Here is a 24564-nt window from a genome sequence, read left to right as displayed (position 1 = left end):
AAACAGAGGTATGCAGTGACAGGAACATTAGCTGCTACACAGGCTTGCAAAAAGTTTGCAGATTATGTTCTTGGTCTCCACTCCAAGATAGAGACAGACCCTTAGTGACACTCTTAAATTCTAAGAAGTTAGCAAAAATGTCTCCACGGATACAATGACTCAGATTGAGGATGATGAGGTTTGATACAAAGACAGAGTATCTTCCTGGAAGACAGCAGAATATAGCAGATGCTTTGTCTTGTATTCCAGTGGCAAGACTTGAATGAGGTGATGTAGTCCTTGTTGAAGAGGTAGAAATCTTCGTGTCGACAACAATCACAACTCCACCAGCAACAACTTAGTGACTAAAAGAAATCAGAGATGCACAGAAATCTGATGATGAATGTGCTCAAAAGATGGTCATCATGCATACCACATAATTTCATTCTCAGACAGTACAATGAACAGAGGGGATACCTCAGTGTATTTGATGGTTTACTCAGCTATGGTTTCTCCAAGAGTTCTAAGACTCGATGTTGCGACAATTGCACCCATTACAAAATGTCGAGCCAGAACAAAGTATTCTGTTTGGTGGCCAGGTCTCTCAAAATCATTGGAAAAGATGATATCAAAACTCTATTATTGTGCTATTCATCATCAGGAGACAAGTCAGGAGACTACTGATGTTGTCTTCCTTTCTATCAAGGCTGTGGGAATGTTTTTGGGTGGACCTCTTCGAACACAGAGGTAAGATATTCTTGATCACTACAGGTTCCAGGCAGGCTTGGAACTATGACAAATGTCACAAAGCATGCAACCTCACCAACCAGGAAGGCCAGTTTGGATCCAAGATCAGGCTCGCTATGGACAAATGATTGAACAGACACCACATCCAAGGGTCATGAGGATTCGAAACATCAACTCTTTTCTTCTCCGCCGATGCTGCCAGACCTGCTGAGTTTTTCCAGGTAATTCTGTTTTTGTTACCACATCCACACCCCTACCTCATCCAAATAGATAATTGTATAGTGTGACGGAACAGATGTGCACTAGTTTCCACACAGAAGCAACCCTCTACACAGTCAAAGCAGTCATCCACACAATCGAATAGGCCAAAGATGCTGCATTCATTGAGAGATCTAGATGACAATCAGATTGGTGAATCTGAGTCACCTACAAATTCTCCTTCTGCCCAGCAGAGCCTGAGAGATCACACACAGGACTCAAATACCCATCTTCTCCAAAGGAGCCAAGGACCTGTTTGGGTAGACTGGTGAAACCGCCACAGCGGTTATCTCTATACAAAAGAAATTGAAGTCAGAAACCTGGGGGGGAGTTATAGTATAATAAGGAGAAGCAGAGACAGGGAGATGTAGTATGAGGGGTTAATTCTAACTGTGTGATATGCTAATGAACCACAGTATGCATCATCATAGGAAGTGATGCAATGTCTCATAATCTTGCTCTCTCATGGTGAGACGTATCCTGCAGTAAGAGATGTTCCAATGAAGCTAACGTTTTTCTTAACTCAGCAGGCTCTGTAAATATTCTGTGTTAGCACAATGAGATTGAGAATATTATAATTTCTGTGTCCTATGATGTGGAAACACTATTAAGGTTTTAAATGGATTTTCAAAGCAACTAACCTCAGAATGACTCCCAAGTCCCTGATCTGTTTACTGGACTTGTAGAAGATACTATCTCTGTTATGCACTGGAGAATCAGCCTAGAATGTGTGCTGAAGGAGGAGGACGAAAAGACTGTAGTTGCTAAACATCTGTAGCCAGTTCAAGCCCTACCAATGGGCCTCAACTCTCTGCCAACTCTCACTTAAATTTATTTGGCAGCTCATCTCCTTTCTGCTCCTAGTAATCTAATGGCCTAATACAGCACTGCCTTATCATTAAGATTTCATTAGAATTTTGGACAAGCACCTGTGACACAGAGAAGCTCAGAGACACTTATACTCAACTTCTTTCAAACGCAATCATCTTGTAATCAGGCTGTCTACTGGTTGCTACTATCAAAGGGAAAAAGAAAGATTGATACTCATGCTGAGAGGCTGTGCAGAGCTCAGTCTGAACCCAAAGCACCATATTATATCAGTTATGGGTTACATTTCTGACCCCCAGACACAAACTTAATGCACTTGGACTGAACTGTTCAATGTACTTTTTAATGCCAGTATTAAAGAGTTTATTTTAAATCGCTTAAACTGTCAAAAAGCATGCTGAGGAAATTAGTACAAGCTCATTAAGAATTGGTCTACCATGGTCACAAATTTACCCCCAGTGTTTGATTTCAAGTTGTTAGGTGACAAAACATGATTGACTGTACTGGCTAAGCAATGAACTGGAAAATGAAACCCGAAGGAATGAAGGAAGGAGCAGTAATTTGCGAACAGCAAGCTCCCACAAACAATATTGAGATAATGACCAAACAATCTGTTTTTAGCAATTTGGTTTAGAGATACTAATTGGCCAGGAAACCGAGGAGAACTCTTCTTCCAGTAGTGCTGTGGGTCCTATTACATCCAACTGAGAGAGAAAGTAGGGCCTTGATTTAACATCTTGTTTGAAAGACGACACGTTCAACAGTGCAGCACTCTCACTCAGCCTGGATTATGCACTCAAGTCTCTGGAGTGGGATTTGAACCCATGACCATCTCAAGGAAAGTCCAATAAATTGAATCACAGAAATATCGGAGATAAAAACAGAAAATTCCAGAAGGACACAGCAGGTCCATCCGATAAAAGTAGAGAGATTAACATTTTAAATATGGACCTTTCACCAGTGGTTTTAAATGAAGCTCCCTCCACTCTGCTGCAACAATGTGCCTCAGAGGAGCACTGCATACTGCAGCATCTGGCTTGTTCCCAATTACTAGAGGGACTATGGGTCGTCTGGAACGATTCCCCAGTGTTAGTCAGGAGTGGGGATAGGAAAATTAAAGGGAATGAGAAGGTTTGAAGGTACTGCAAGGTGCTCTTAGACTCTGCTGAGAGTATGAGTGCTAGTTGGTTCCCAATCAGCCTAGTACAATCTGGACCTAAACCTGCTGGACTCACTAAGGTCAGTGGCTGGATAAACATAGATTCTGATGGGAAAGTAGTGGTGAGAAAGTGGAAGGAACTCCCTTCTGCAATAAACACAAACCCATGTTTCACAACCCCTGTGAAGAATTGTTAGTCAATTCATTTCCTTCAAGAGTCAGGAGATATTTGGGTGGTCTTTGATAGATGAAAAATGTCATAGAGTAAAATGCCTAGTGATCCATCCAGCCTCACACACAGTTGTCCTTGTGCATCACAATACAGACATTACCTACTCCACCTGGAGCCATGTAGTCTACTGGGAGAAGCAAAAAGCAAATACTGGTCATGTAAGAAAATATTTCTTGAAAATTCCTCCCCAATCCCCTTCGGCAATCAAAACAAGTGCAGGAGATTACTGATTAATGTCAAGCAGCAGTGACCTGTTGTAAAAGGTGATCTCCATCCTAGCCAGAAACGGGCCTCATTTGAATGTATTCAGTGAATCAGCACTGATTGCATGAGCTGGTAAGCCTGTTCCAGAAACCCATTATCCTCTGGGAAAAGAAGAACCTCCTCATATCTAACCTAGTTCTGAGCTTATAAAGTTTGAGACCTGTGGTCCTTCCTAACTTATTTAATTGAATTAATTTGTTTACACAAATATAATCTCTTCATCATTGTATAAATTTCAATCAAATCACCCCAAAGTCTACACTTCTAAAGTATAGAGACCCAGCTCTTTCAGCCTATCTGGACAACTGAGCTCCTTTAAATATCAAATGCAAAAATAACATACATTAGAGAATCAATTCAGTCCAGCTAGCTCATCCTTCTGTGGAAACAGATATTTCCCCTTCCTCATCACAGTGCAAAACTGACTCTTGAACTATTGCAAAGTTATTGCCTCTCACTCTGCTCAGGAGACCATTTCTTGTGCTAATTACTGTCTGCATGACAAGTTTGTGACTTACTGCATAAAAAGAACAATTTTAGAAGAACCTATTAACGAGTGCACTACTAGAGGAAATTAATCCTCCAGGAGAGCAGTAAAAGAGAAAAGGGCATTGTGAAAAAGGGACCCATATTTAATCAGGCAGAGACAAAGGCTAAAACAAATGGGGGTGCCTGAAAAGCAAGAGGGAAGAGTGCTTTCAAAGCTCAATACAGTAGAGAGACCACCAGGACTGATTTGAAGGGGCAATATCTTCAATGAAAGTGTTTGCTAAACCTATTACCTGGAAGAATTAATTTGGTTTTGGGCAATTTTTGTTACATTTTGTAGAAGCTGGTCAATGGGGAGACAGTAGTGTAGTGGTAATGTAGTTGAACTGGTAATCCAGGGGCCTAGACTAAAGCCCTGGGGGCATTAGTTCAAATCCTACTATAGCAGCTGGTGGAATTTAAACTCAGTTAATGAAATCTGTAATAGAAAGCTTGCCACAGTGATGGTGATCATGACATGTATCGTTGATAGTTGTTAAAAACCCATCTGGTTCACTAATGTCCTTTTGGGAAGGAAATCTGCCATCCTTACCTGGTCTGGCCTCCATATGACTCCACAACAATGTGATTGGCTCTTAACTGCCCTCTGAACTGGCTGTGCAAGCCACTTATTTCAAGACCAATTAGGATGGGCAACAAATTCTGGCCTTGCTAGCAACACCCACATCCCATGAAAGAATAGAGAAAAAAATGCTGCATTTTAACACGATTTATGTAATTGTGTTTCCAAACAATTGGGAGGAGGTGTATTAAGGATAACAAGGCGGTATCCCTTTAAGAAGGCCTGCTGTTGTTTTTACAGGGAGGGTGAAAGTGCAGTTCAGTAACCTCTGGCACAGAAGCGATAGGTTAATCAGGCAGTAAACAATTCCAACAGTTTTGTTCATGTGCAGACATTGCAGGGGCTCACAGAAATTGGGGGTCTAGCAATAGAGAGGAGAAAAATGCAGAAATCTCTTACAATGTGGTAAGTAAAGCAGAGGGAGCATTAACTGGGCAAGAATGGTCACTAAAACTATACATCAATGGACAGCATCTGAGCTGGAAGGATCTGGAGGCTTAACATAAAATGCTGCTTTTAAATTTCTTGCAAAAATTCTACCTTAGAACTGATTTTTTTCTCTCTCTCATGACTGCTGTAATGCAGTCATGAGAGAGTTATTGGCAACTGTCTAGCAGAGCGAGTCAGAGAATTTGAATTGCACTTTCTTAGCCTGCGTTTTGAATTCAACCTCGACGGACAGGACAGGAAGCTTCTCCTTTTTTTGTAAGGGTGTTATGTGAAATCAGTTTGGAATGGCTTGGGCCTAGTTTCTATTGGCATTGGCACACACACATTAAATTGACAATTTCACTTTAAGGGATTGTCAGGATGTGCTGTTTGTAGGTGTTTATATTCTATCTGGTGCAGGGCTACACGGTAAGAGCAGGGGAGTTAGCACAGGCACAATAGGTTGAATAGCCTGTTGTGATTATGTGCTGCATGATTTGATTCAGTAGTTGGTAGTTTCCTGAGGTTTGAGTAAGGAATATTACTGAAGCAGAGGGACCTTTGCATTAGACCATTAAAGATTGTTGCTGGCACTGAATTAGGGTTGTGAACTCTGGCTGGATTTTTTCCGGGAGAGTCTGGTGCAAGTGACATCATGGGAAGCCAGCAGAAGTGTCGGCACTGAACAGTCTAGTTCAGCCCAATTACCTCTTCCTGCGCTGTATATTTTATATTGTTCAATGTAATATGTGTGAGACTGGCAGCTACAAAGTTAGACTGGAAAGCAGCTACAGGGCTCTGCCCCATCGAGCTTCTCCGTCAAGCTGCACACCCGGTCTGGAGTCACATAGGCTGTTTCCATCGATTGTGAAGGCTGATTTAGTGTGACACTGAGTGAGAGAGAATGAATCTGCCCCGACTAAATTCTGCTACTGAGTCTGAACAATTCCTTCCTCTACCAGTTACTCTGGGGGGATGGAAATCTGCAGTGCACTGCCATCTGCCTGGTTACCATCAATTCAATCTGACACTAATTAATAGCATTAATCACAATACCAACATCCAACCACTCTCAGCCTGTAGCAAGGTTGCTTGGTGTTTCACTAAGAGGTCTGGGCATCTTGGATGGTAGAACATAACCCGTTTATTGGTAACCCATAACTGTGTACATGTCTAAGGTTCTGCCATGCATGGGTGCTGTCTCCATACTGGTTCCTTCCAGACTCTCTTACACACAGATACACCCAGTATTATGTGACACTCTACCTCAGACCATGGGCAGTACTGTTCTCCAGTCCCACATTAACCCTTGCTCTGTTGGAACATTCTTATACTACACAGCTGAGCCTAACCTTGGCTTATAATCAGTGCCCTTTCCTCCAGCTCTGCAGACCAAGTGGGCATCACCTCAACTGATTGGAGCATTGTTCATGTGGACTGCAGGCCATTTCCGTCAAGTGGCCTCTGCCAACACTATTCCATGGGTGGGGGAGGAGGATCCTGGCAAAGGGAAGGTCAGTTGGTACCTGAACACAGACTGTGATTGGATGGCAGTTGGTCCCTGGTGTAAGGAAAATCAGGTTTTGCCCAAGAGCAAGCTGTGATTGGCTAGCAATTAGTCCTGGCTGCCTGGAGGGTCAGGTGGTACCTGAGTGCAGGCTGTGATTGGCTTGTGGCTGGTCCTGGCCACCGTTGCTGGGAGCTGACGAGTTCTCAGAATGCTTTGTGTGGCCACCGGGGGATTGAGGCCAATTCTGGGGGACTCCCGGCTACTCAGAGTGGGTTGACAACCCTACACTGAATACCAAAGTGGAAAAGTACTTCATTTCCTGCTGTGGGCAGTCTTCAACTGATTAAAAACAGTAACAACAACTTGTACCTATATAACACACAATAAAACGTCCCAAGACCCTTCACAGGGGTATTATCAGACAAAATTTGACACTGAGCCATACATAAGGAGGTGGCGGGATTTAGTGACCAAAATCTTGATTAAAGGGTTTGTAAGGAGCATCTTAAAGGAAGAAAGGTTCAGTGACAGAATTGTAGAGCTCATGGTCCAGTCAGCTGAAGACATGACTGCCAATGGTGGTGTAAAGAAAATCAGGGATGTACAAGAAGCCAGTATTGGAAGAGCACAGAGTTCTTGGAGAATTATTGGAGTGGAGGATAGGGAGCGCTGAGGACAAAAATCCAGCAAAACTATTTTCTCCAATTCCAACTGCTGCTGCACAATCAATTCCAAGTAACTTCAGTTATGTTCATTCTTTCTTCCCAGGCTACTCCAGTGGGTTTCACTCCTGCTTCCAGCAGCTTTTGGCTTTCAGTTGAGTGACATGTTTGGGGAAATTCAATCCCCTGCTTTTCCAACTGCATATGGAGACAATATCTACCAAACCTGGAACATCTCTGTTCCTAGTGGATTTGTGATAAAACTGTATTTCTCACATTTCAGCCTCGAACCTTCTTACCGCTGCGACTATGACCACGTTAAGGTACCTCTACTTTAGTTGAATAAATGAGTTTACTCAAATATTAAAACAAAATTTTGGATCGGTGAGATGCTGGTCAAAGAACATGGTGTAAGAATTAATCTGGTTTTTATAGTAGCATTTGAAATCCATTTATGAAGGATTCGCTCTGCAGTACTTGCTAAAAAATATTGACTGCATTGTTAAAAATGTTTGTGATTTTACTAGGGACACAGAGGAAATTTCCAAATAGACATATGACATGAATACACATAACAGCAAAAGGCATTCTCCCTGTCAAGTTGGTACTTGATGATAGCATGCACTAAACTTTTGTTTTTGTGTGGCTGTAAATTAAATAATTACCAGCAGCAGATGTGACTAGAGACACAATGACCCAACTGGTCGTGTAGATTAGTTCATGTCAACCTCAAAAGTGCTTAAATTACACTGGAGTGATTGAAGGCTAGAGAGCCGGCAGTCGGGAGCTGCTAATTCCACCAAAGCAGACCCGGAATGAAAGTTGACATCCCATTACGCTGCTTGGTACAGAGTATTGAGCAGAGATTAAAGTATCAGTGTAAAAAAACACATGCGAAAAGGATGCGGAAATTATAAAAGACAAAATGAACGAGGAAAGAAATGGATTGAGATTGTCCTGTCAAATATTAGTGAATAAAATGTGTTAACATACTTGTATAAAATTTCCATGTTCAGTGTTTAAAATGGATTCATGCTTTTGTTAAAGTAATGGATAGCAATACTGTATCGTGTACATGCAGTTTGTTACCAATAAAACACAATGATTTAAATCCTGCAACCAAAAAAAGAAAAGTAGACTTAAAATAACAGATGAAAGAAAAAGCAGTTTAATATTTTTTTAAATGCCAATAATTTTTATAATTATGTTCAGATCCTGATGGAGAGGAAACAGCTGGCCAAGCTCTGTGGTGAGACCAGCACAGATACAGAAGAGGCTCCGCGTGACAAACAATTCTATTCCACAGGGAACAACATGACAGTGATATTTAGAACTGATTACTCAAATGAGAAGAGCTACATTGGATTTGCTGCACATTATGCAGCTGTAGGTAAGATTCTACTTGAAACTTGGATCTTTGTGCAAGAAAGGGGTACCTTTTCAGAGCTGTGAAGGGGTAGTATGGAGCAAATGCCAGGAAATATCAGCCCTAACCTTGCCAAGCCCTGCAGGTTCCCTTGTACACAGATGGATCACGAATATACAAACATATGAAATAGGAGCAGAAGTAGGCCAATCGGTCTCTCGAGCCTGCTCTGCCATTCAATAAGATCATGGCTGATGTGATTGTGCTTTGAATTCCACATTCCCATCTACCCCCCCATAACCTTTGATTCCCTTGCCTAACAAGAATCTATATACCTCTATCTTAAAAATATTCAATGACCTGTCTCCACCGCCTTCTGAGGCAGAGAGTTCCAAAATCACACAAGCCTCTGAGAGAAAAAAATTCTCCTCACTTCTGTTCTGTAAGGGTGACTCCTAATTTTAAAGTAGTGCTGGTTCTGGACTCACCCTCAAGAGGAAAAATCCTTTCCACATCCTTATATACTTCATTTAAGTCACCCCTTACTCTTCTAAAGTCCAGTGGAAACAAGCCCAGTCCACCTAATCTTTCCTCATAAGACACCCTGCTCATTCCAGGTGTCAAACTAGTAAACCTCCTTGAACCACCTCTGTAATAAACTTAGGGAAGAATTTTCGGGTCGGCGAACGGGGGCGGGGCCCGCTCACCGACGTGTAAAATAATGTGTGGTGACGTCGGGCATGCGTCCCGATGAACTGTCAAAAGCCTATTAAAGCCATTAAGAAAGTAATTAAAGTAGTTAAGAATGCTGCCCGTCCAACCTTAAGGTTGGTGGATAGGTGAAGAGCCCAGGCGACCTTCATATTTTTCATGAAACCTCATCCACAGGCGGGCTGAGGTTCCATGAAGGGTTTATTAATTAAATGAAAACTTTTGAAAAAATTAATGGACATGTCCCCGCTCATGTGGCAGTTTCATATGAAGGGACATGTCCTTAAATTTTTTTTTTACCTTTCTTCGATGTTTTATATGTGAAAGTAATCTCCCTGAGGTACCTCTGTGCCTCAGGGAGATTTCTGCATGCGCAGGCCCCGACTCAGGGAATCCCTCCCCCAGCCTGCACAGGGAGTGCATAGCGTTTCTGGGTGTGCATCACTCTGGGTGGACCTTCATTGGCAGCGTGGCCCCAATCGGGGGCGCCGATCGGGTTTGCACCCACCCCTGCACAACCCCCCCAACAGGGGGACATTTCTGTCCTTAGTGTAATGGACAGGTTTCTGGTTAGAAACAGTTAACTTTATTTACAGAGCTCCTGAAGAAGCTACATACTTAAACAAGTCCATGACTAGAAAGCTCCGCCCACCTGCACTTCTGGCTGATTCGTCAATACAATCACGTGATCCCTTAAACAGAATGAAAGGTTTTACTTACAATCACTACATTGCTCCCCCATTAATTTTTTTTACATCTCTTTTTTACAAGAATATCTTAATAATATATACAAATACACACAATTCATGCAATTTTAGATTAAGTGTCAGGTGGTTTTCTAATTCGGTTAGAGTGACGTAGCTCTACGATTTGAGGTTCTACCACTGGATCGACTCAATCAGGAACTGCAGCATCAGGGATATCCTTAGACAATGGCAGCTCAGAATTATTTACTTCAACAGAGACATCAGGTATGTCTATTCTATGTCGATCTGGCACCTCAGGGATTAAAGGTTTGATTTCAATTTCAAGTGGAGTAACTAGTTGTTGGAGTGTCTCTTTACTTCTTAGATGTTCCGTGTGTTTCCTAACAATCCTGCTTTCCACTTCTACTTGGTATGACAAAGGTCCTGCTTCAGAGCCGATTATAGCAGGAACCCAACTAGGTTCATTTCCAATCTTTCACACAAAAGCTGTCTCTCCCACTGTAAATTTTCAATCTTTACTGTGAACATCATGATTCACTTTCTGACTATTCTGGTTCTTCTCTACCTTCCCCTCTGAGTTACAAAATGCCAGACTCAACTTTGTATGAAGGTGGCATTTCATTAATAATTCAGACAGTGTTGAACCCGTGGTTGCATGAGGAGTGGTGCAATTGTTGAGAAGAAATTGTAATATTTGTGCTTCTAATATTTCTTTGAATAATTTCTTCATTCCTGTTTTAAAAGTTTGCACTGCTCTTTCTGCCAACCAATTGGATAAGGGATGATATGGTGCCGTTTTAATATGTTTCATTCCATTTAAACTCATGAATTTCTGGAACTCTGTACTAGTGAAGGCAGTGCCGTTATCCAAAACAATGACTTCTGGCAGGCCATGTACACTTAAACATTGGCGCAACTTTTCAGTAGTTGCACACGATGTCAGTGATCTAACTTTGTACACGTCCATCAACATAGAATGCTCGTCAATGATCAATAAAAACATGGTACCTAAAATGGACCTACATAGTCTATGTGTAATCTAACCCAGGATTGACTAGGTCATTCCCATGGATGCAGTGAAGCTGAAACAGGCAAGTTCTGTTGTTGCTAACACTGGAGACAGTGGTTAACCATTTTTTCTACATCACTATGTATACCTGGCCACCAGAATTAGCTTCGTACAAGCATTTTCATTTTCGAAATGCCAGGATGCACACTGTAAAGCTCTGTGAAGATTGGTCCTCTTCCTTGTGAATGGATGACGACTCTTCCTCCCCACAACAAGATTCCATCTTGGCAACTTAATTCAGTTTTATGGGCATAGAATTGATTTATCTCTTCAGAGACTGGTGCATTTGACCATCCTGCAGTACCTGTTCTTGGACCTTCGATAAAATTGGATCTCAGTTTGTCCAATTCTTTATCTGCTTTGCACAGACCGGTGAGGAGTCCAGGAAATTCAACACAAGTGCAACTTCTTGTGGCACTATAGCATGCGTAACGCTACCTGACATAGGAAGAAGACTGAGGATGTCTGCATTTGCTATATGCACACCCGGACGGTGCATGAAGGTGTACTCATACGCCAACAAAATCAAGGCTCATCATTGACTTTTGGCAGAGGTTATTGATGGAATTGCTTTATCTTCATTAAATAAACCCATTAGTGGCGTATGATCTGACACTATGGAGAAATGTCAACCATGCAGATATTGATGGATTTTTTTTTTACTCCAGATATTACAGATAAACCTTCTTTTTCAAGTTGTGAGTAACCCTTCTTGGCTGCAGAGAGGGTTCTGGAGACATAGCCTATTGGCCTTTCGAGTTTGATTTCTGTCTTTTTTCTTGTGTTTGCGGCAGAGTTTTGTCCCCTCCTTCATTTTGATTTCATCAGTCGGCCAAATTTCTCTCTGTTGCAATCTTAACTTGGTTCAGTTCGGGGGTTGAGCTATCCATAGCTTTGCTACCCACTCGCATCTTGGAAAGTTCCATGACTTTTGCATCTGATGTCTCTTTTGTTTCAAACAACTTATTCTTCAGTTTTTCTGTCTCCTTTATGCATCTTTTGGCTTCCTCCAGCAATATTGAACATTGTTGAGTTTTCTTCTGCCAGCTGTTTCTTCAGTTGGTTCAAAGTGGGATTGTATTCATTTAACTTCTTTACGTGATGGGAGAGGATTGAAGGCTAACAGTGGGGAAGTCAAAAGTAATATCCGGTGCGGAGTTGGGGGGGGGACGGTCAATGGTTCTGGGGGATAGGGTGTGGCTGACTGGGGAGTGGAGAAGGTGTTGGAGCATAGGTAAAACGTGACTACCACTATTGCTAGGCGGGTCACAACTATGCAGAGCCTCATGGTGGAGACCTTTAGATGCTGGTAGGAGTTGGGTCATCAGGGGTGGGTGGAGTTGCAGGTCATCTCAACTGGGCAATTGAAAGGCAACCCCTACATGTAGTATTTACAATGCTAGGCCCTGGACACATAACGATTTAAAGGATGCACGGGAGAATGCTTCCACATGGCTCGCAAGGGCCCTGTCACATACCTTTGCCTCCCTGCAGATGCCTCATTCTAGGGGAATGGGTTGTCCACTGGAAGATGAAGGAGGGAGAGAAATGCTAATCCTTAAGCACAACAGCGAAAGCAAAACAGTAGACATTATTAATGTGAAGATGAATACACTTACAAAAGTTTTCTGATTGTGACATTCAATTGTTCACCCTTGCAGCTAGTTGTGCTTTTAATATTTCTTAATTTTCCTTTCCCTGCTACTTCTAGCTGCTTCCCCAACATCCTTAGCAGGGGAGGAGGCATCCTGCTGATCAGTTGGCCCTGTTGCCTTGGAAGATCTTGGCGGCCGCCCTCTGGAGAACCAAGGCCTGGCTGTCCTTCTGTGGGCCAGCTGCTCCCTCTGCAGTGTCAGAGGATGTGGTTGAAGGGGTCACAGGCAAAGGGGATTCAGAAGGGTCAGACAGTCTCTGAGATTCCTGAGTGGGTGTCCCAGGGGTGTCCAGCTGCCACTCCTCCTCCCTTTGGGTGCCTGAAGGCCCCTGTCTGGCTCCTTGAGGGGAAAGGGCACCTGGAGGGAGGTCAAGGTGCCCCATCCCTCTCTCACGTAGCCATTGCAGAAAGTCTGCTATGGCTACCTTGGTGGAACAGAATCTGCTGGACTAGAATCTCCATGGAGTCTGCTATCCTCCCCTCAGTAACCTTGATGCATGCATAGCTTGGGACCACTTCATTAGCCAGCAGGCGGACAAACTCCTCTGACTCATGTGCCACCCTGTTGAGGGCCTCTGACACCTGTGGCTGATGTTCCTCTGCCCCTTGCTGACTCTCCAGCATCAGTTGGAAGCCTGATTCTAGAAGCCGCTAAACGGCTTGAACTTCACAGATGCCTCTTCCCCAGCACTCCTCCAAATGCCAGAGAGCTCAGCAAACCCTGCCTCCTCCTGTTGCAGACATGTGTCCATGCGGTGACCACCAGAATTCAAGACCCTTCCTACTCTAGAGCTAATAACTACCGAGGTGTGTGTCTCTCTCTGGGCTGGTGGAGGGTGCAGGTGTCTGCTGTGACACCTTTATAGTTGTACATGGCTCTTGCGTTATGTCCTCACTGCTCTCTGGTCTTGGGCTTGTGCTGAAGCTGGACAACTTTTCTTCTGGCTCAGGCCTTGCCTTTTCCTGGTGGCACCTGTAAGTGAGAGAGGATAGAATGAGTGACAGCACGAGATGCCTCCAACATGGGGGGACCCTTGGACTTAAGGTTTCCATTACATGCATGGATCCTTACTGGTTGGAGGCCAAAAGACAGTCTCCCCATCTTCAATGGCCTAGCCCCACTTCACTTTTGCCAGCTGGGCTGCCCTCTCCTTGAGCTCTGTTACTTCCTTCAGGTGTGGCCAAACCCTTCCTGTCTTCTCCCTCACTAGCCTGTTATGGCTTAACTTGTCCTGCTCAAAGAGAACAGAGAAGATGGGGTTGAGGAATTGTATTTAGCATCCATTTGTACACAGCTATTTCACATTTCTTTCCAGACTACCAGTCTTAGAGATAATGCACTGGATTGTGTGACATTTCATTACTGCACTGCATGTTGCCTAGAAGGGCTCTGGGCCAGCACCCTTAAGAGCAGTGAGCCCATCCACATACAAGGATAAGGGCTCAGAGAGACATGTCCTTTGCAGAGTTTGCTGGTACCCTCTGCATCTGAGCCCCTTCCTCCACCACCCCCCCACTCACCACCCTCAACTCCCCCTCCGCCTCCCCCTTCCAGACAGCTTGTAAGGTCCCTGTGTGGAGGGGTGAGGAAGGTACAGTGGTCACTCCACCTGCAGAGCAGAAGGAATGCAGTGGGGCTATGAGGCATCACCTTACAATGTTGCTGTGTTCCTGACAATTATCATTCATTCATTCATTGTGGTTACTGTGAGCAGCTGAGGCTTACTTTCCCTGGTGGAGCAGATAAGGTCGTCCATTCTCTTTTGACAATGGAGGGCTGACCTGTGCTGGACACCCTGGGCACTGACAGTGGTGGCGACCTGCACCCATGCAGGGTTGTTCTCCCTGCTTAGCCTCCTTCTCCCATCAGCTGGGTACAGGACAGTCCTGGCCTCCACCTGATCGAGGAGGATGCCCAGGAATGTGTCACTGAACTTAGTAGCTGAAGCTCCCTTTCCCCTTCCTGCCATCTCTATGGGCGTTGTTAGTAAGTTGATGTCCGGGCATCTTTTAAGTATGGCACTTGGATATGATGGCGGGACATTCACCATCCAGCCCGCCCCACCATGCAATATGTCAGGAAACCCCCAACTTCATGATTAATGAGACTGGGGCTGCATAATACCTTGGCAATTCTCATCATCCTCTGCAGTGGGAAACACTCCCCATCCCTGACCATGGGACTTAGTCCGGATGGGAGAATTCCACCCTATGAGGCGTATCCTGCCAATTTGAGTACATAGCCATTATCCCTATTTTCTATCTCCCACTTCTTAAACAATTCCTTGTCTAAGCTAATAGGATACCATGCATTCTTATTTAGTTAAAAATATCTCTTTGGAACTTTGTCAAATGCCTTCTGGAAATCCTTATAAATAACACCCACAAACAATCCCTTATCTATCAAATTGCCTCCTCAAAAGCTTCAACTCGGCTCATTAGACATGACTTGCCCGTTACAATCCTTGATGGCTCTTTGATCATCTCATATATATCCAAATATTCAGTCACTCTGTTACTAGTAACAGATTCTAGTAACTTCTGTTAGATTAATAAGCTTTTAATATCTTAGGTTAGCCATTCTACCTCTCTTGAATAATGGACGGACACCGGCATCTTTCCAATCCAAGGGGACAGTTCTTATGATGAGAGAGTTTGGGAAGATCATGACTAACACATCAACAATTGCCTCACCTACTTCTTTTAATAAAGATTTATCTAAATTTAAACTTATTCATTTCGCCATCACCATTTTGTTTACTTATATTGAATTTAGTTAGCTCTTCCCGTTGATTTGTTTTTAGTTTTTCTTTTAGCGTTGATACTTAATTCTTACTGAAGACTGGTACAAAGTAATTACTTAGCCAGTCTGTCATTTCCTGACTTCAATTACAATATCATCTATTTCTATCATTAATGAGTCCACTTATTCTTAGCCACCCTAACTCTCTTACTATACCTTTAATTTCTTCTTTGGTATGCCTCGCAAACATTTCTCGTTTTCAATTTCTTTGCAGCTCTTGCCATTTTCTTTGCTATTTTTCCAGTCCGTTGTGAGTTGCCTTTATGGAAGTATTTTCTTTTAGTTTTATACTATCTCTCACTTCCCTTGCTGGCCAAGGTTGTTTAATTACACATAGAGCTCTTGCCCTTTAGGGCTATGTACAGTTCTTATATTCCACCAAATAACTTTTTGAACGCTTCTCTGTTCATCTGTAGTTTTATCCATTAATAGTTCTGTCCAATCTATTGAAGTCAATTCCTGCCTCACCTCTCCAAAGTTAGCATGATTCACCCTTCTCCCTCTCAAACATATAGTAAATCCATCGTATTTGCTAAAAGCAAAGTACTGCGGATGCTGGAAATATGAAACAAAATAAAAAGTGCTGGAAAAACTCAGCAGGTCTAGCCTGCTATGACCCTTGGGTCATAAGGACTCGAAATGTTAACTCTGTTTCTCTCTCCACATATCATGTTTGCTGTTCGTTAGGTCTTCCGTTATCATTAGATTATTGACTAATTCAGGCCCATTACTCATTACAAAATCTATGATGACATGTTGTCCTGTTGGTTTAAGAATATATTTTTCCTGAAGACTTGCCCAAATACACTCAAAATTTGCTGCTTTGGGGGCTCCAGTTGTTTTGCTTCCAACAGTCTTTGTGAAAATTCGACTCCAATTATAACTGCACTGTTCTGGCAACTAATTTCCCTGATCTCCAGGCTTATGTATCAGATCATTGCTATCTGAAGATCTATAACAACTCTCATCAAAATCTTGCATTCTTTTCTATTTCTTAATTCTACTCAAATGTGTTTCTACTGCCTTCTCACTCTTACTGATATCCCCTCTTTCTAATGATGTATGTAGTATCCTTGTCAATACTGCTAATCCTCCTTTTCCAATTACCCTGTCCTTTCTAAAGACCTTACAACCTTGGATATTTATCTCCCAGTCACCTCCAGCTTATTGCCAATTCTCAGTCATACCCTTTAAGTTGAATTAGCACTTCTAATTCATTATTTTATTTCTTATGCTGCATGCATTAGTGTATGGAACATTTATCTGAGCAGTAGATCCTGTTCTACTCTTACGCCCTGATGCTTCAACATACGTTTTAATTTATCACTTTTTTTTAGCACTTCTGCAATAAGGTGGGTTGAAGAGCCACATTCATTGAAACTGATTTTGTGAATATATTTTTGTTCAATCAGATTCTGAGAACACATCATTACGCTTCTGTTACCAAACCAGGTCTTTGCAGAGAAAAGTACTCATTGTGATCTTTTCACATTGTGAAGAGATGTTGCATCCTTTCTAGACCATTCTGTAACTGAATTAACTTTCTCATTGAATATTTAACACTTCTATTTCATATTACTTCTATTCCTCTTCCATCTGTCCTTAAGGTGCTGACACTTGTTGAGGTGCAGGCTCATACATTTGCAGTATCCTCCCAAAACTGGCCATCTCTCATATATGAGCCAAGACATTGAACGTTGGGCAGATTGAACAATTAAGCTATCAGGGAGCTTTTGTGACTTTAAAACAACTCAGTATGTACAGTCTTTTAAAGGCGCTCATCTAATATGAATGCAGCATGAAGCTCCTCTGATGGCTCAATACTGCGCTGTCTGGCAATGATCCCTGCAACTCAAATGTCTCCATGCAGACCATGCACAAGTCAGCCCCTTTAAATTGCTACGTGTACACCGACATGCAAAAAGAAGAAAATTAGAGGGAATTTTGCTGCCTAATAGCGTAAAGAAAGAGAAAAAAGGAGTTAGCATTTTTAAACAGCATTGTTCAGGACTTCAGGATGTCCCAAAGTACTTCGCAGCTAATGAAGTCCCATAACTAATCTCAGCTGGAGTTAGGTTCACTACAGTGGCTAATGAGACCTTGGATCAAGTGGTGAGAGGAAGAGGAATCAGTTAGGATTCCCACTTTTGGTTGCTTTGTTGCAAGAACTCCTGCTAGAAATGTGATGGTGAGATCAGGAGCAAAAACAGATGTAATGTCCTCTATGGATGAATAGCTTGCATGTACTCAATGGATGGCCGCATGGTTAAGAACGTAGGACTTAGGAGCAGGACTAGGCCATTTGGACCTCCTGGCCTGCTATGCCATTCAATAAGATAATGGCTGATCTGATTATGGTCTCAACTCCACTTTCCTGTCTGCTCCCTATAACCCTTGACTCCCTTATCTATAGGAAATAGAACTTAGGAGCAGGAGTGGTCTGCTACTCCTGCTTAGGAGCAGGAGTAAGATGAGGTACCAAATGGTTGTCTACAGAGGCATTCAGAATATAATACAGTGACAACAAACAAAAGATAACAATGCAGATTTAAACTTTGACCTTCTGTCATGTTTTGCTTTAATAGATATTGATGAATGCGATCAGAAAATTTTTGAAGAGCCATTCTGCGACCATTATTGTCACAACTACCTGGGAGGCTACTACTGCTCCTGTAAGCTGGGGTACTTTCTAGATTCAGATAATAAAATCTGCAGAGGTAAGAAAGCCAAAATGTATTGTGTGGCTCAGAGCTGAATCTCTATTCAAAGTTACTCATTTTTGTCAAAGAACATTGCACCACAAAGTGATAGGACACGGAACTGTACCTGTAGTTCCCCACATATTGAGCTTTTGATTTCAAGTGGCAAGGAGCATTTCCTAACAGGATGAAAGGATGGGTCAATAATTCAATTTTATTATGGTCCTTTCACTTGTACAGTGGAAACTGGAATGACGCTGCCTCTCAGTGGCATTCCCTTGCCTTCTTTTAACAGAGCAGAAAGGAGCTTATATCAAAAGTGAAGCTCATGGGAAAATGAGCTATAAATATCCCCAGGTCTTTATTATGCCATGGCTACTCTTTGTCAATTATTTTACTTTAGTGCAGAATATTTCAACTAGTCTAATGATTCGTAAAACAAAATCAATCTATTTGAAGAAGAAAAGTATTCCAAGACGATACGTTTTTGTGTGTTTTTCTTCCTCCCTGTATATGTATTTGTCACCTTACTGTTACTGTTAGCTTATTCTGTTCCACACATTGCCATATATTAACCAATCTTCTAGCTTGGTTTTGTCTCTTGCTGAATGCTGTTGTCTAATTTGTTTTCACAGTCTTTTTTTTTATTGATCACATCAATGTACAAAGTCTCGCAGCTATAATTTAACTCTGTCATTTAACCTGCTCATTGGTACTGCAAACTTAGTTTTACCTATGAACACAAATGAGCTTAAGTGAAGCAGTGCACTGAGGAATAAAATCCAAAGATTATAAGTGTGAAAGTTCAAATTGACAAAGTTAATGCATGATTAGGGACTTCTACTGCATTTCTATATGCACTATTGTTATACAGACATTGACTGATTTAAGTGTTTGTACGTAAACTTCATTTCACAGAAATTCTGATCTATATTGGTTAAAACTACCAAACTATTAACACAGAATGTTGTTCCAATAAAAAAGAATTACATAAGGCAATGCATTACATTAACAAAGGCATAGGGTATAAATCAATGATGATATCTACGTTGTGAAATGCCCCTGATATTTCATACAGATCATTCCTTTTATATTTTTAGTTGAATGTAGGAAAATGTGTGTGCTTTCTTAGGTTGTGATGGAGTAATGGTTATATAATACATGGCTACACCCATTGAGAAGGTAATTAGGAATGGGTGAGGGTAGGCTTAGATCAGGAGTTCACTGAGCACTGGGTGTGAGATGGGTAGTGTGTGGTTTTTGAAAGAAAGAGGGAAAGATAAAACATGCATTCATAAAGTATCTTTTACATCCTAAGCAGAGGATTATTTTTGAAGTACAGTCATGGTTATATGGGCAAATGTACAGCAAATTATCAAAACTGTGGACGCTTTCACAAACAGTAATTGAATTAATGATTGGATAATCTGTTTCTGGAGGTGTTGACCAAGGAAGAAACGTTGGCCAGGACACTGGGAGTTCTCCTGTCCTTCAAATCGTTCCATGTTTTTTTATGGCCACATGAGTAGTGAGACAGGGCCATTGGTTTAGCATCTCATTCAAAAGTATTTATGGGAGTATCATTTGATCCTTGGCCCTCTTTGACTGTGTGAAGTTAGGCATGACATTGGCCAATAGTAAGGATGCCATCACTTGCTGCTGATTTGGCAGCTCCTGGCACAACTGATTGTTTATAAATGTCCCACTGTTACCTTGTTTGGTATGAGGGATGTCAAGCTGTGCTACTTCTGTGGATGCACTATCACACCACTGGCAGTGAGAGTTAAATATGGCTTCTAGCTACAGGGGCCCCTTGGCCTTTATGTAGCTTGCTGAGTAGGCATGTAGCTCATTCAGGGTTAAATATTTCATACCAACTGACTTGTACTCTGTTTAGAGTTACTGACATTTCATATATTAATTTGTCTTGGACAACATTTAGATTTGGGTGATCTTTACTTTTTGTTTTTAGCATTTTGTTTTTTGAGACTAGCACAGTCACCATAGTTCTACCTCCTCTCAGACAATCTATATTACAGTAACATCAATGTTTCTAGGGAGAATCATTTGTATCACAAAAAAAATCCAGTGTTTCTATAACCTTATTCAAATGTGATGTATTAGGAAACAAACAACTTGTATTTCATCTAAGGTGAATGTGTCACAGACAGCCAATTACAAATAATCAAACATCTCATATGGAAGGCTTTTTGGTATGGAAAGATCAATAGTATTTACTCAGTTTTAGAGGAGACTTGTGATGCTCCAATATGCAACATCTTCATTCATCTGACTCTTTGGAACTTTAACCATTGGAATTGCTCAGTTGCAAAGTTTTAGCAAAACTGAGGTCAGTGATCATCAAGGAAAAACACTCCAGTGGCTGGAGTCACACCTGACACACAGGTAGATGGCCATGGTTGTCACAGGTCAATTATTGCAGCCCTAGGACATTGCTGCTGGAGTTTCTCATGGCAATATCCCCAATTCCATTCATCTATGTCATCAATAATCTTTCGACTGTCAAAAGATCGCAAGTGGGAGTTGTTCACTGGTGATTCTATTGTGATCTGCTCCATTCACAACCACCTACAGTAATGATAAAACCAATGTCTGCCTATCAGAGGACCTGAACAATATCCAGGATTGGCTGTCAAGTGACACAAACATTTGTGCCACACAATATTAAACAATGACCACCTTCAACAATACGAGGGCATGACCACCTCCTTTGGCCTTCAATAGCATCGCCATCACCAAGACATATACCAGCAACACCTTGGAGGTCACAATTGACTAGAATCTTAACTGAACTATATATTAAAAAACACAGTGGCGCCAAAATCAGAACAGAGGCTGGGTATTTACATGAAATGGTTTACCTGCTGACCCCTCAGTAACACTTCACCATCTACTAGGCTCAAGTCATGAGTGCAATGGAATACATAACACTCATCTAGATCGACGCTCATGAAGTTTCACATCATTCAGGACAAAACAATATACTGATTGGCACTCCTGCCACTGAATGCAACATCTATCTGCCTGCATCAATGGTATACCTTGGCTGTAGTAATTACATGATGCACTACAGCCACTGGCCATGCAAATCAGTTACTGACAGTGCAAACTGGACAGTGGCTGTGGAAATCATGTATTGTCCATTATTCCTTTTTATATTTGTTCATGAGATGTGAGCATCACAGACTAGGCCAACATTTATTGTCCATTCCTAATTGCCCATAAGACGGTGATGGTGAGCTGCCTTCTTGAACTGCTGTAATGCATGTCTTATAGGACCACCCACAGAGCTGTTAGAAAGTGAGTGCCAGGATTTTGACCCAGTGACAGTGCATCAACAGTGATATAGCTCCAAGTCAGGATTGTGCGTGGCTTGGAGTGGAACTTGCAGGTGGTGGTGTTCCTATGCATCTGCTGTGCTTGTCCTTCTAAGTGGTAGAGATTGTGGATTTGGAAGTGCCTTTAATATAATTAACTATTCCAAGGTGCTTCACAGGAATGTTGTCAAACAAAATTTGACAAGGAGGCACAGAAGGAGGTATTAAAACAGATGGCCAAAAGCTTGGTTAAAGAAGTAACTTTTAAGAAGAGCGATAAAGGAGACAGAGGCAGAGAGGCAAAGAGGTTTGGGGATGAAATTGCAGAGTTTAGGGCCGAGACAACTGAAGGGAGGCCCACTAATGATGGAGTGATTAAAATTGGGAATGTGTAAGAGGCCAGAATTATAGGAGCTCAAAGATCTCAAAGGGTTTTGAGGACTGGAGGTTGGAGCCATGAAGATTACAACGATAGGAAGGATGCAAAGTCATAGAAGGGATTTGAAAACAAGGATGAAAATTTTAAAAAAGCGGTGTTACTGGACTATGAGTCAACATAGAATAGGGAACACATGGATGATGGGTGAAAGGGGTTTGGTCCATATTAGGGTCCGTAAACAACGTTTTGGATACATTCAAGTTTATGGAGGGTGGAAGATGGACAGCTGACCAGTAAAGTATTGGAATAGTTGAGTCTAAAGTTAGCAAAAGCATATATGAGAAATTCAGAAGCAGACAAACTGAAATCAAGGCAGAATGGGTGATGTATGGAGGTGGACATAGGCGATATTGATGATACTCATTTCAGGGTTAAGGTGGGTATCGAAGTTGCATACAATCTTGTTCATGGTCAGACAGTTGTCCGGATGGAGTTTGTTGGAATGATCAAATGCAACGGCATTGGTCCACCCAGTATTTACTGGAAGGGATTTTCTGCATATCCATTTCAGACAAACAGCTTGACAAATCAGATGCAATGGTGTTGAGATAGGTGGTGTCATCAGCTTAAATGTCGAACCTGATATATTTTCCAATTATGTCACCGAAGGGAAGCTTGTAAATGAGAAATGTGATGGACGACCAAGGAAAGATCTTTTGGAGACTTCAGAGGTAACAATGGGGTAAAGGAAGAGAAGCCATTGCAGGTGATTCTCTGGCTATGACTGAATAGATAGAAATGGGACCAGAGAAGGGTATCCCACCTAGCTGGATGATATTGGAGAGGCATGGGTGGCAGGATGGTGTGGTCAACATGCAGGCTGCAGATACATCAAGAGGAATGAGAATGCAACTTGGTACTGGCAGTGTATGTGAATCAATACTGTCACAACCAATGTGAGATGCATAGCTACAACATAACAACACCTTAAGTAGTCCTGCAATTTCCAGAACGGCAGAGAGAGTCAGAAGGAATAAGGCAAGTAAAATATTTGAATTTACTTCTTAAAGGGCAAAATAGATTTAAAAATTAGATTAATAAAAGAAAAGTAAAAGTAAAAACCAAAAGAAAAAGTAAAGGATGGACCACAGGGGCAAAAAGTCACCATGGTAAGAAATATTAAAGTATTTGAAAGTGTTTACATTATATAATGGTTGAATACATTAAGCACTTAGCTCTGGTGTAACAGTAAAAAGCCTTCCCTGGTTTTTGAGTAGCTTTATTATCGTCTTGACAATTGTTTCAGTATCAAAGCAATAGCTGAAAACTTGGCTGGCCCAGGGTTCCCTGGATCTGCTAGCAGCCTAAAGGTTAATAAGGGTCACCTCATTTTACAAGTATTTGTTTGGACAAAAGGTTAATATTTTTGCTTCCATTAAGTTTAATCTTTTTTCTCTTCCAGTCCGCAAGGTGTCCTCAATCCAAAAGTCAGCCTTCATACGTAAGGAAATGGGAATGTAATGATATGCCAGTGTTAATGCAGTACTGCTGTGTGTGAATAAAACTAACTGAACAACATTGACTGTCGCTTTCATTGTTTTTTTCATTGAGATATTGAAGAGCCAAAGCTTTTGGTGTGGGCCACTAAAAGTTAAACAAAGTAGGAGTGGCCACATGTCAGGTTTTGAAACAGAAGGTTGGTTTTCAAGGAATATTTGTTTGATATTGACAAATGAAAACTAAGAGAAAAGTCCTGGTTTAGCTGCTGGGCATAAAAACAATTCTTGTTCAGACATGTTGTGTAAGCAGGCCTGTTCTGGATATGCACAGACTTACTTTTGTGCAGTCTTAAACTAAGCAAAGGGTGGCCACTCTAAAGTTGAGGAAGTGATAAGGCAAAGTCAGAGTTGAATTTTAAAAGCCTGTTGACTATAGAATAATTAAGGGAGGTGAGGAGTCCCACAGGCTTAATGCCATGGAAACGAATGAATGAGTAGGGTAGGAGGAGTTCTGTTTCAATATAATGAGGATTTCAGTCAATAGGATAATGCATTTGCAATTTAGGAGAAGCAAGAGAGAAAACAATTGGACTTGATACTAAGTTCATGTTTATCCTTTGCCATAAACTAAGAAATAATATTGCTTGAGAAAAAGATGATTTGTAGAGCTGAGGAAATACCAAACAGAACAGAATTGGATCCAGGCAAAACATGCAGTGGCTGAATTTGGATGTGTGTCAGTCAGCATTTGTTTTTCTCTCTCTCATCCAATCCACATGCTGTACTGCATGGGCCACTGAGAGTTTAATAATTTTTAAACATAAAGCTGCAGTTACAGAATATTTTTTATTTTTGGTTAAGACATTTAGTTCTGCAGGAGTGGCCCCACAATTTTCAGACTATCTGTTAAACAGTGTATAAACCGATTTGCAGGAAACCAATGACACAATAAATCTATGAATCTGCCTCCTGTTGCTGCCAGGGCGATCCGAGGAGCTTGCTTTGCTTTTCTGTAGTCTCAAGGGATCAGATATCTCCCCAGCTGGTTCATAGAGACCAGATGCAAAATAGGTTGTATTTGTATGCATGACTGGATCCTTAACATGTCTTTATCTTGCAACGAGTTCACTGCCATCTTGCCTTCTCCTTCCATGGAGAGA

General features: G+C 41.7%; 1 protein-coding gene across 1 annotated transcript; it reads left to right on the top strand.

The window, feature by feature from the left end:
- The first annotated feature begins 1460 nt into the window (after window positions 1-1460).
- On the top strand, window positions 1461-23479 carry LOC121288691 (mannan-binding lectin serine protease 1-like). Its single transcript, XM_041207426.1, has 5 exons — window positions 1461-1469; window positions 7286-7502; window positions 8392-8569; window positions 18075-18206; window positions 23368-23479. The coding sequence occupies exons 2-5, from the start codon at window positions 7344-7346 to the stop codon at window positions 23424-23426; spliced, it is 528 nt and encodes a 175-aa protein (XP_041063360.1). The 5' UTR covers window positions 1461-1469; window positions 7286-7343; the 3' UTR covers window positions 23427-23479.
- The last annotated feature ends 1085 nt before the right edge of the window (window positions 23480-24564 follow it).

This window comes from Carcharodon carcharias, chromosome 15 (genome assembly GCF_017639515.1).
Source record: "Carcharodon carcharias isolate sCarCar2 chromosome 15, sCarCar2.pri, whole genome shotgun sequence".
Lineage (NCBI taxonomy): Eukaryota > Metazoa > Chordata > Chondrichthyes > Lamniformes > Lamnidae > Carcharodon > Carcharodon carcharias.
Note: the sequence above shows the minus strand (reverse complement) of the source record. Positions and strands in the feature narration are given on the sequence as shown.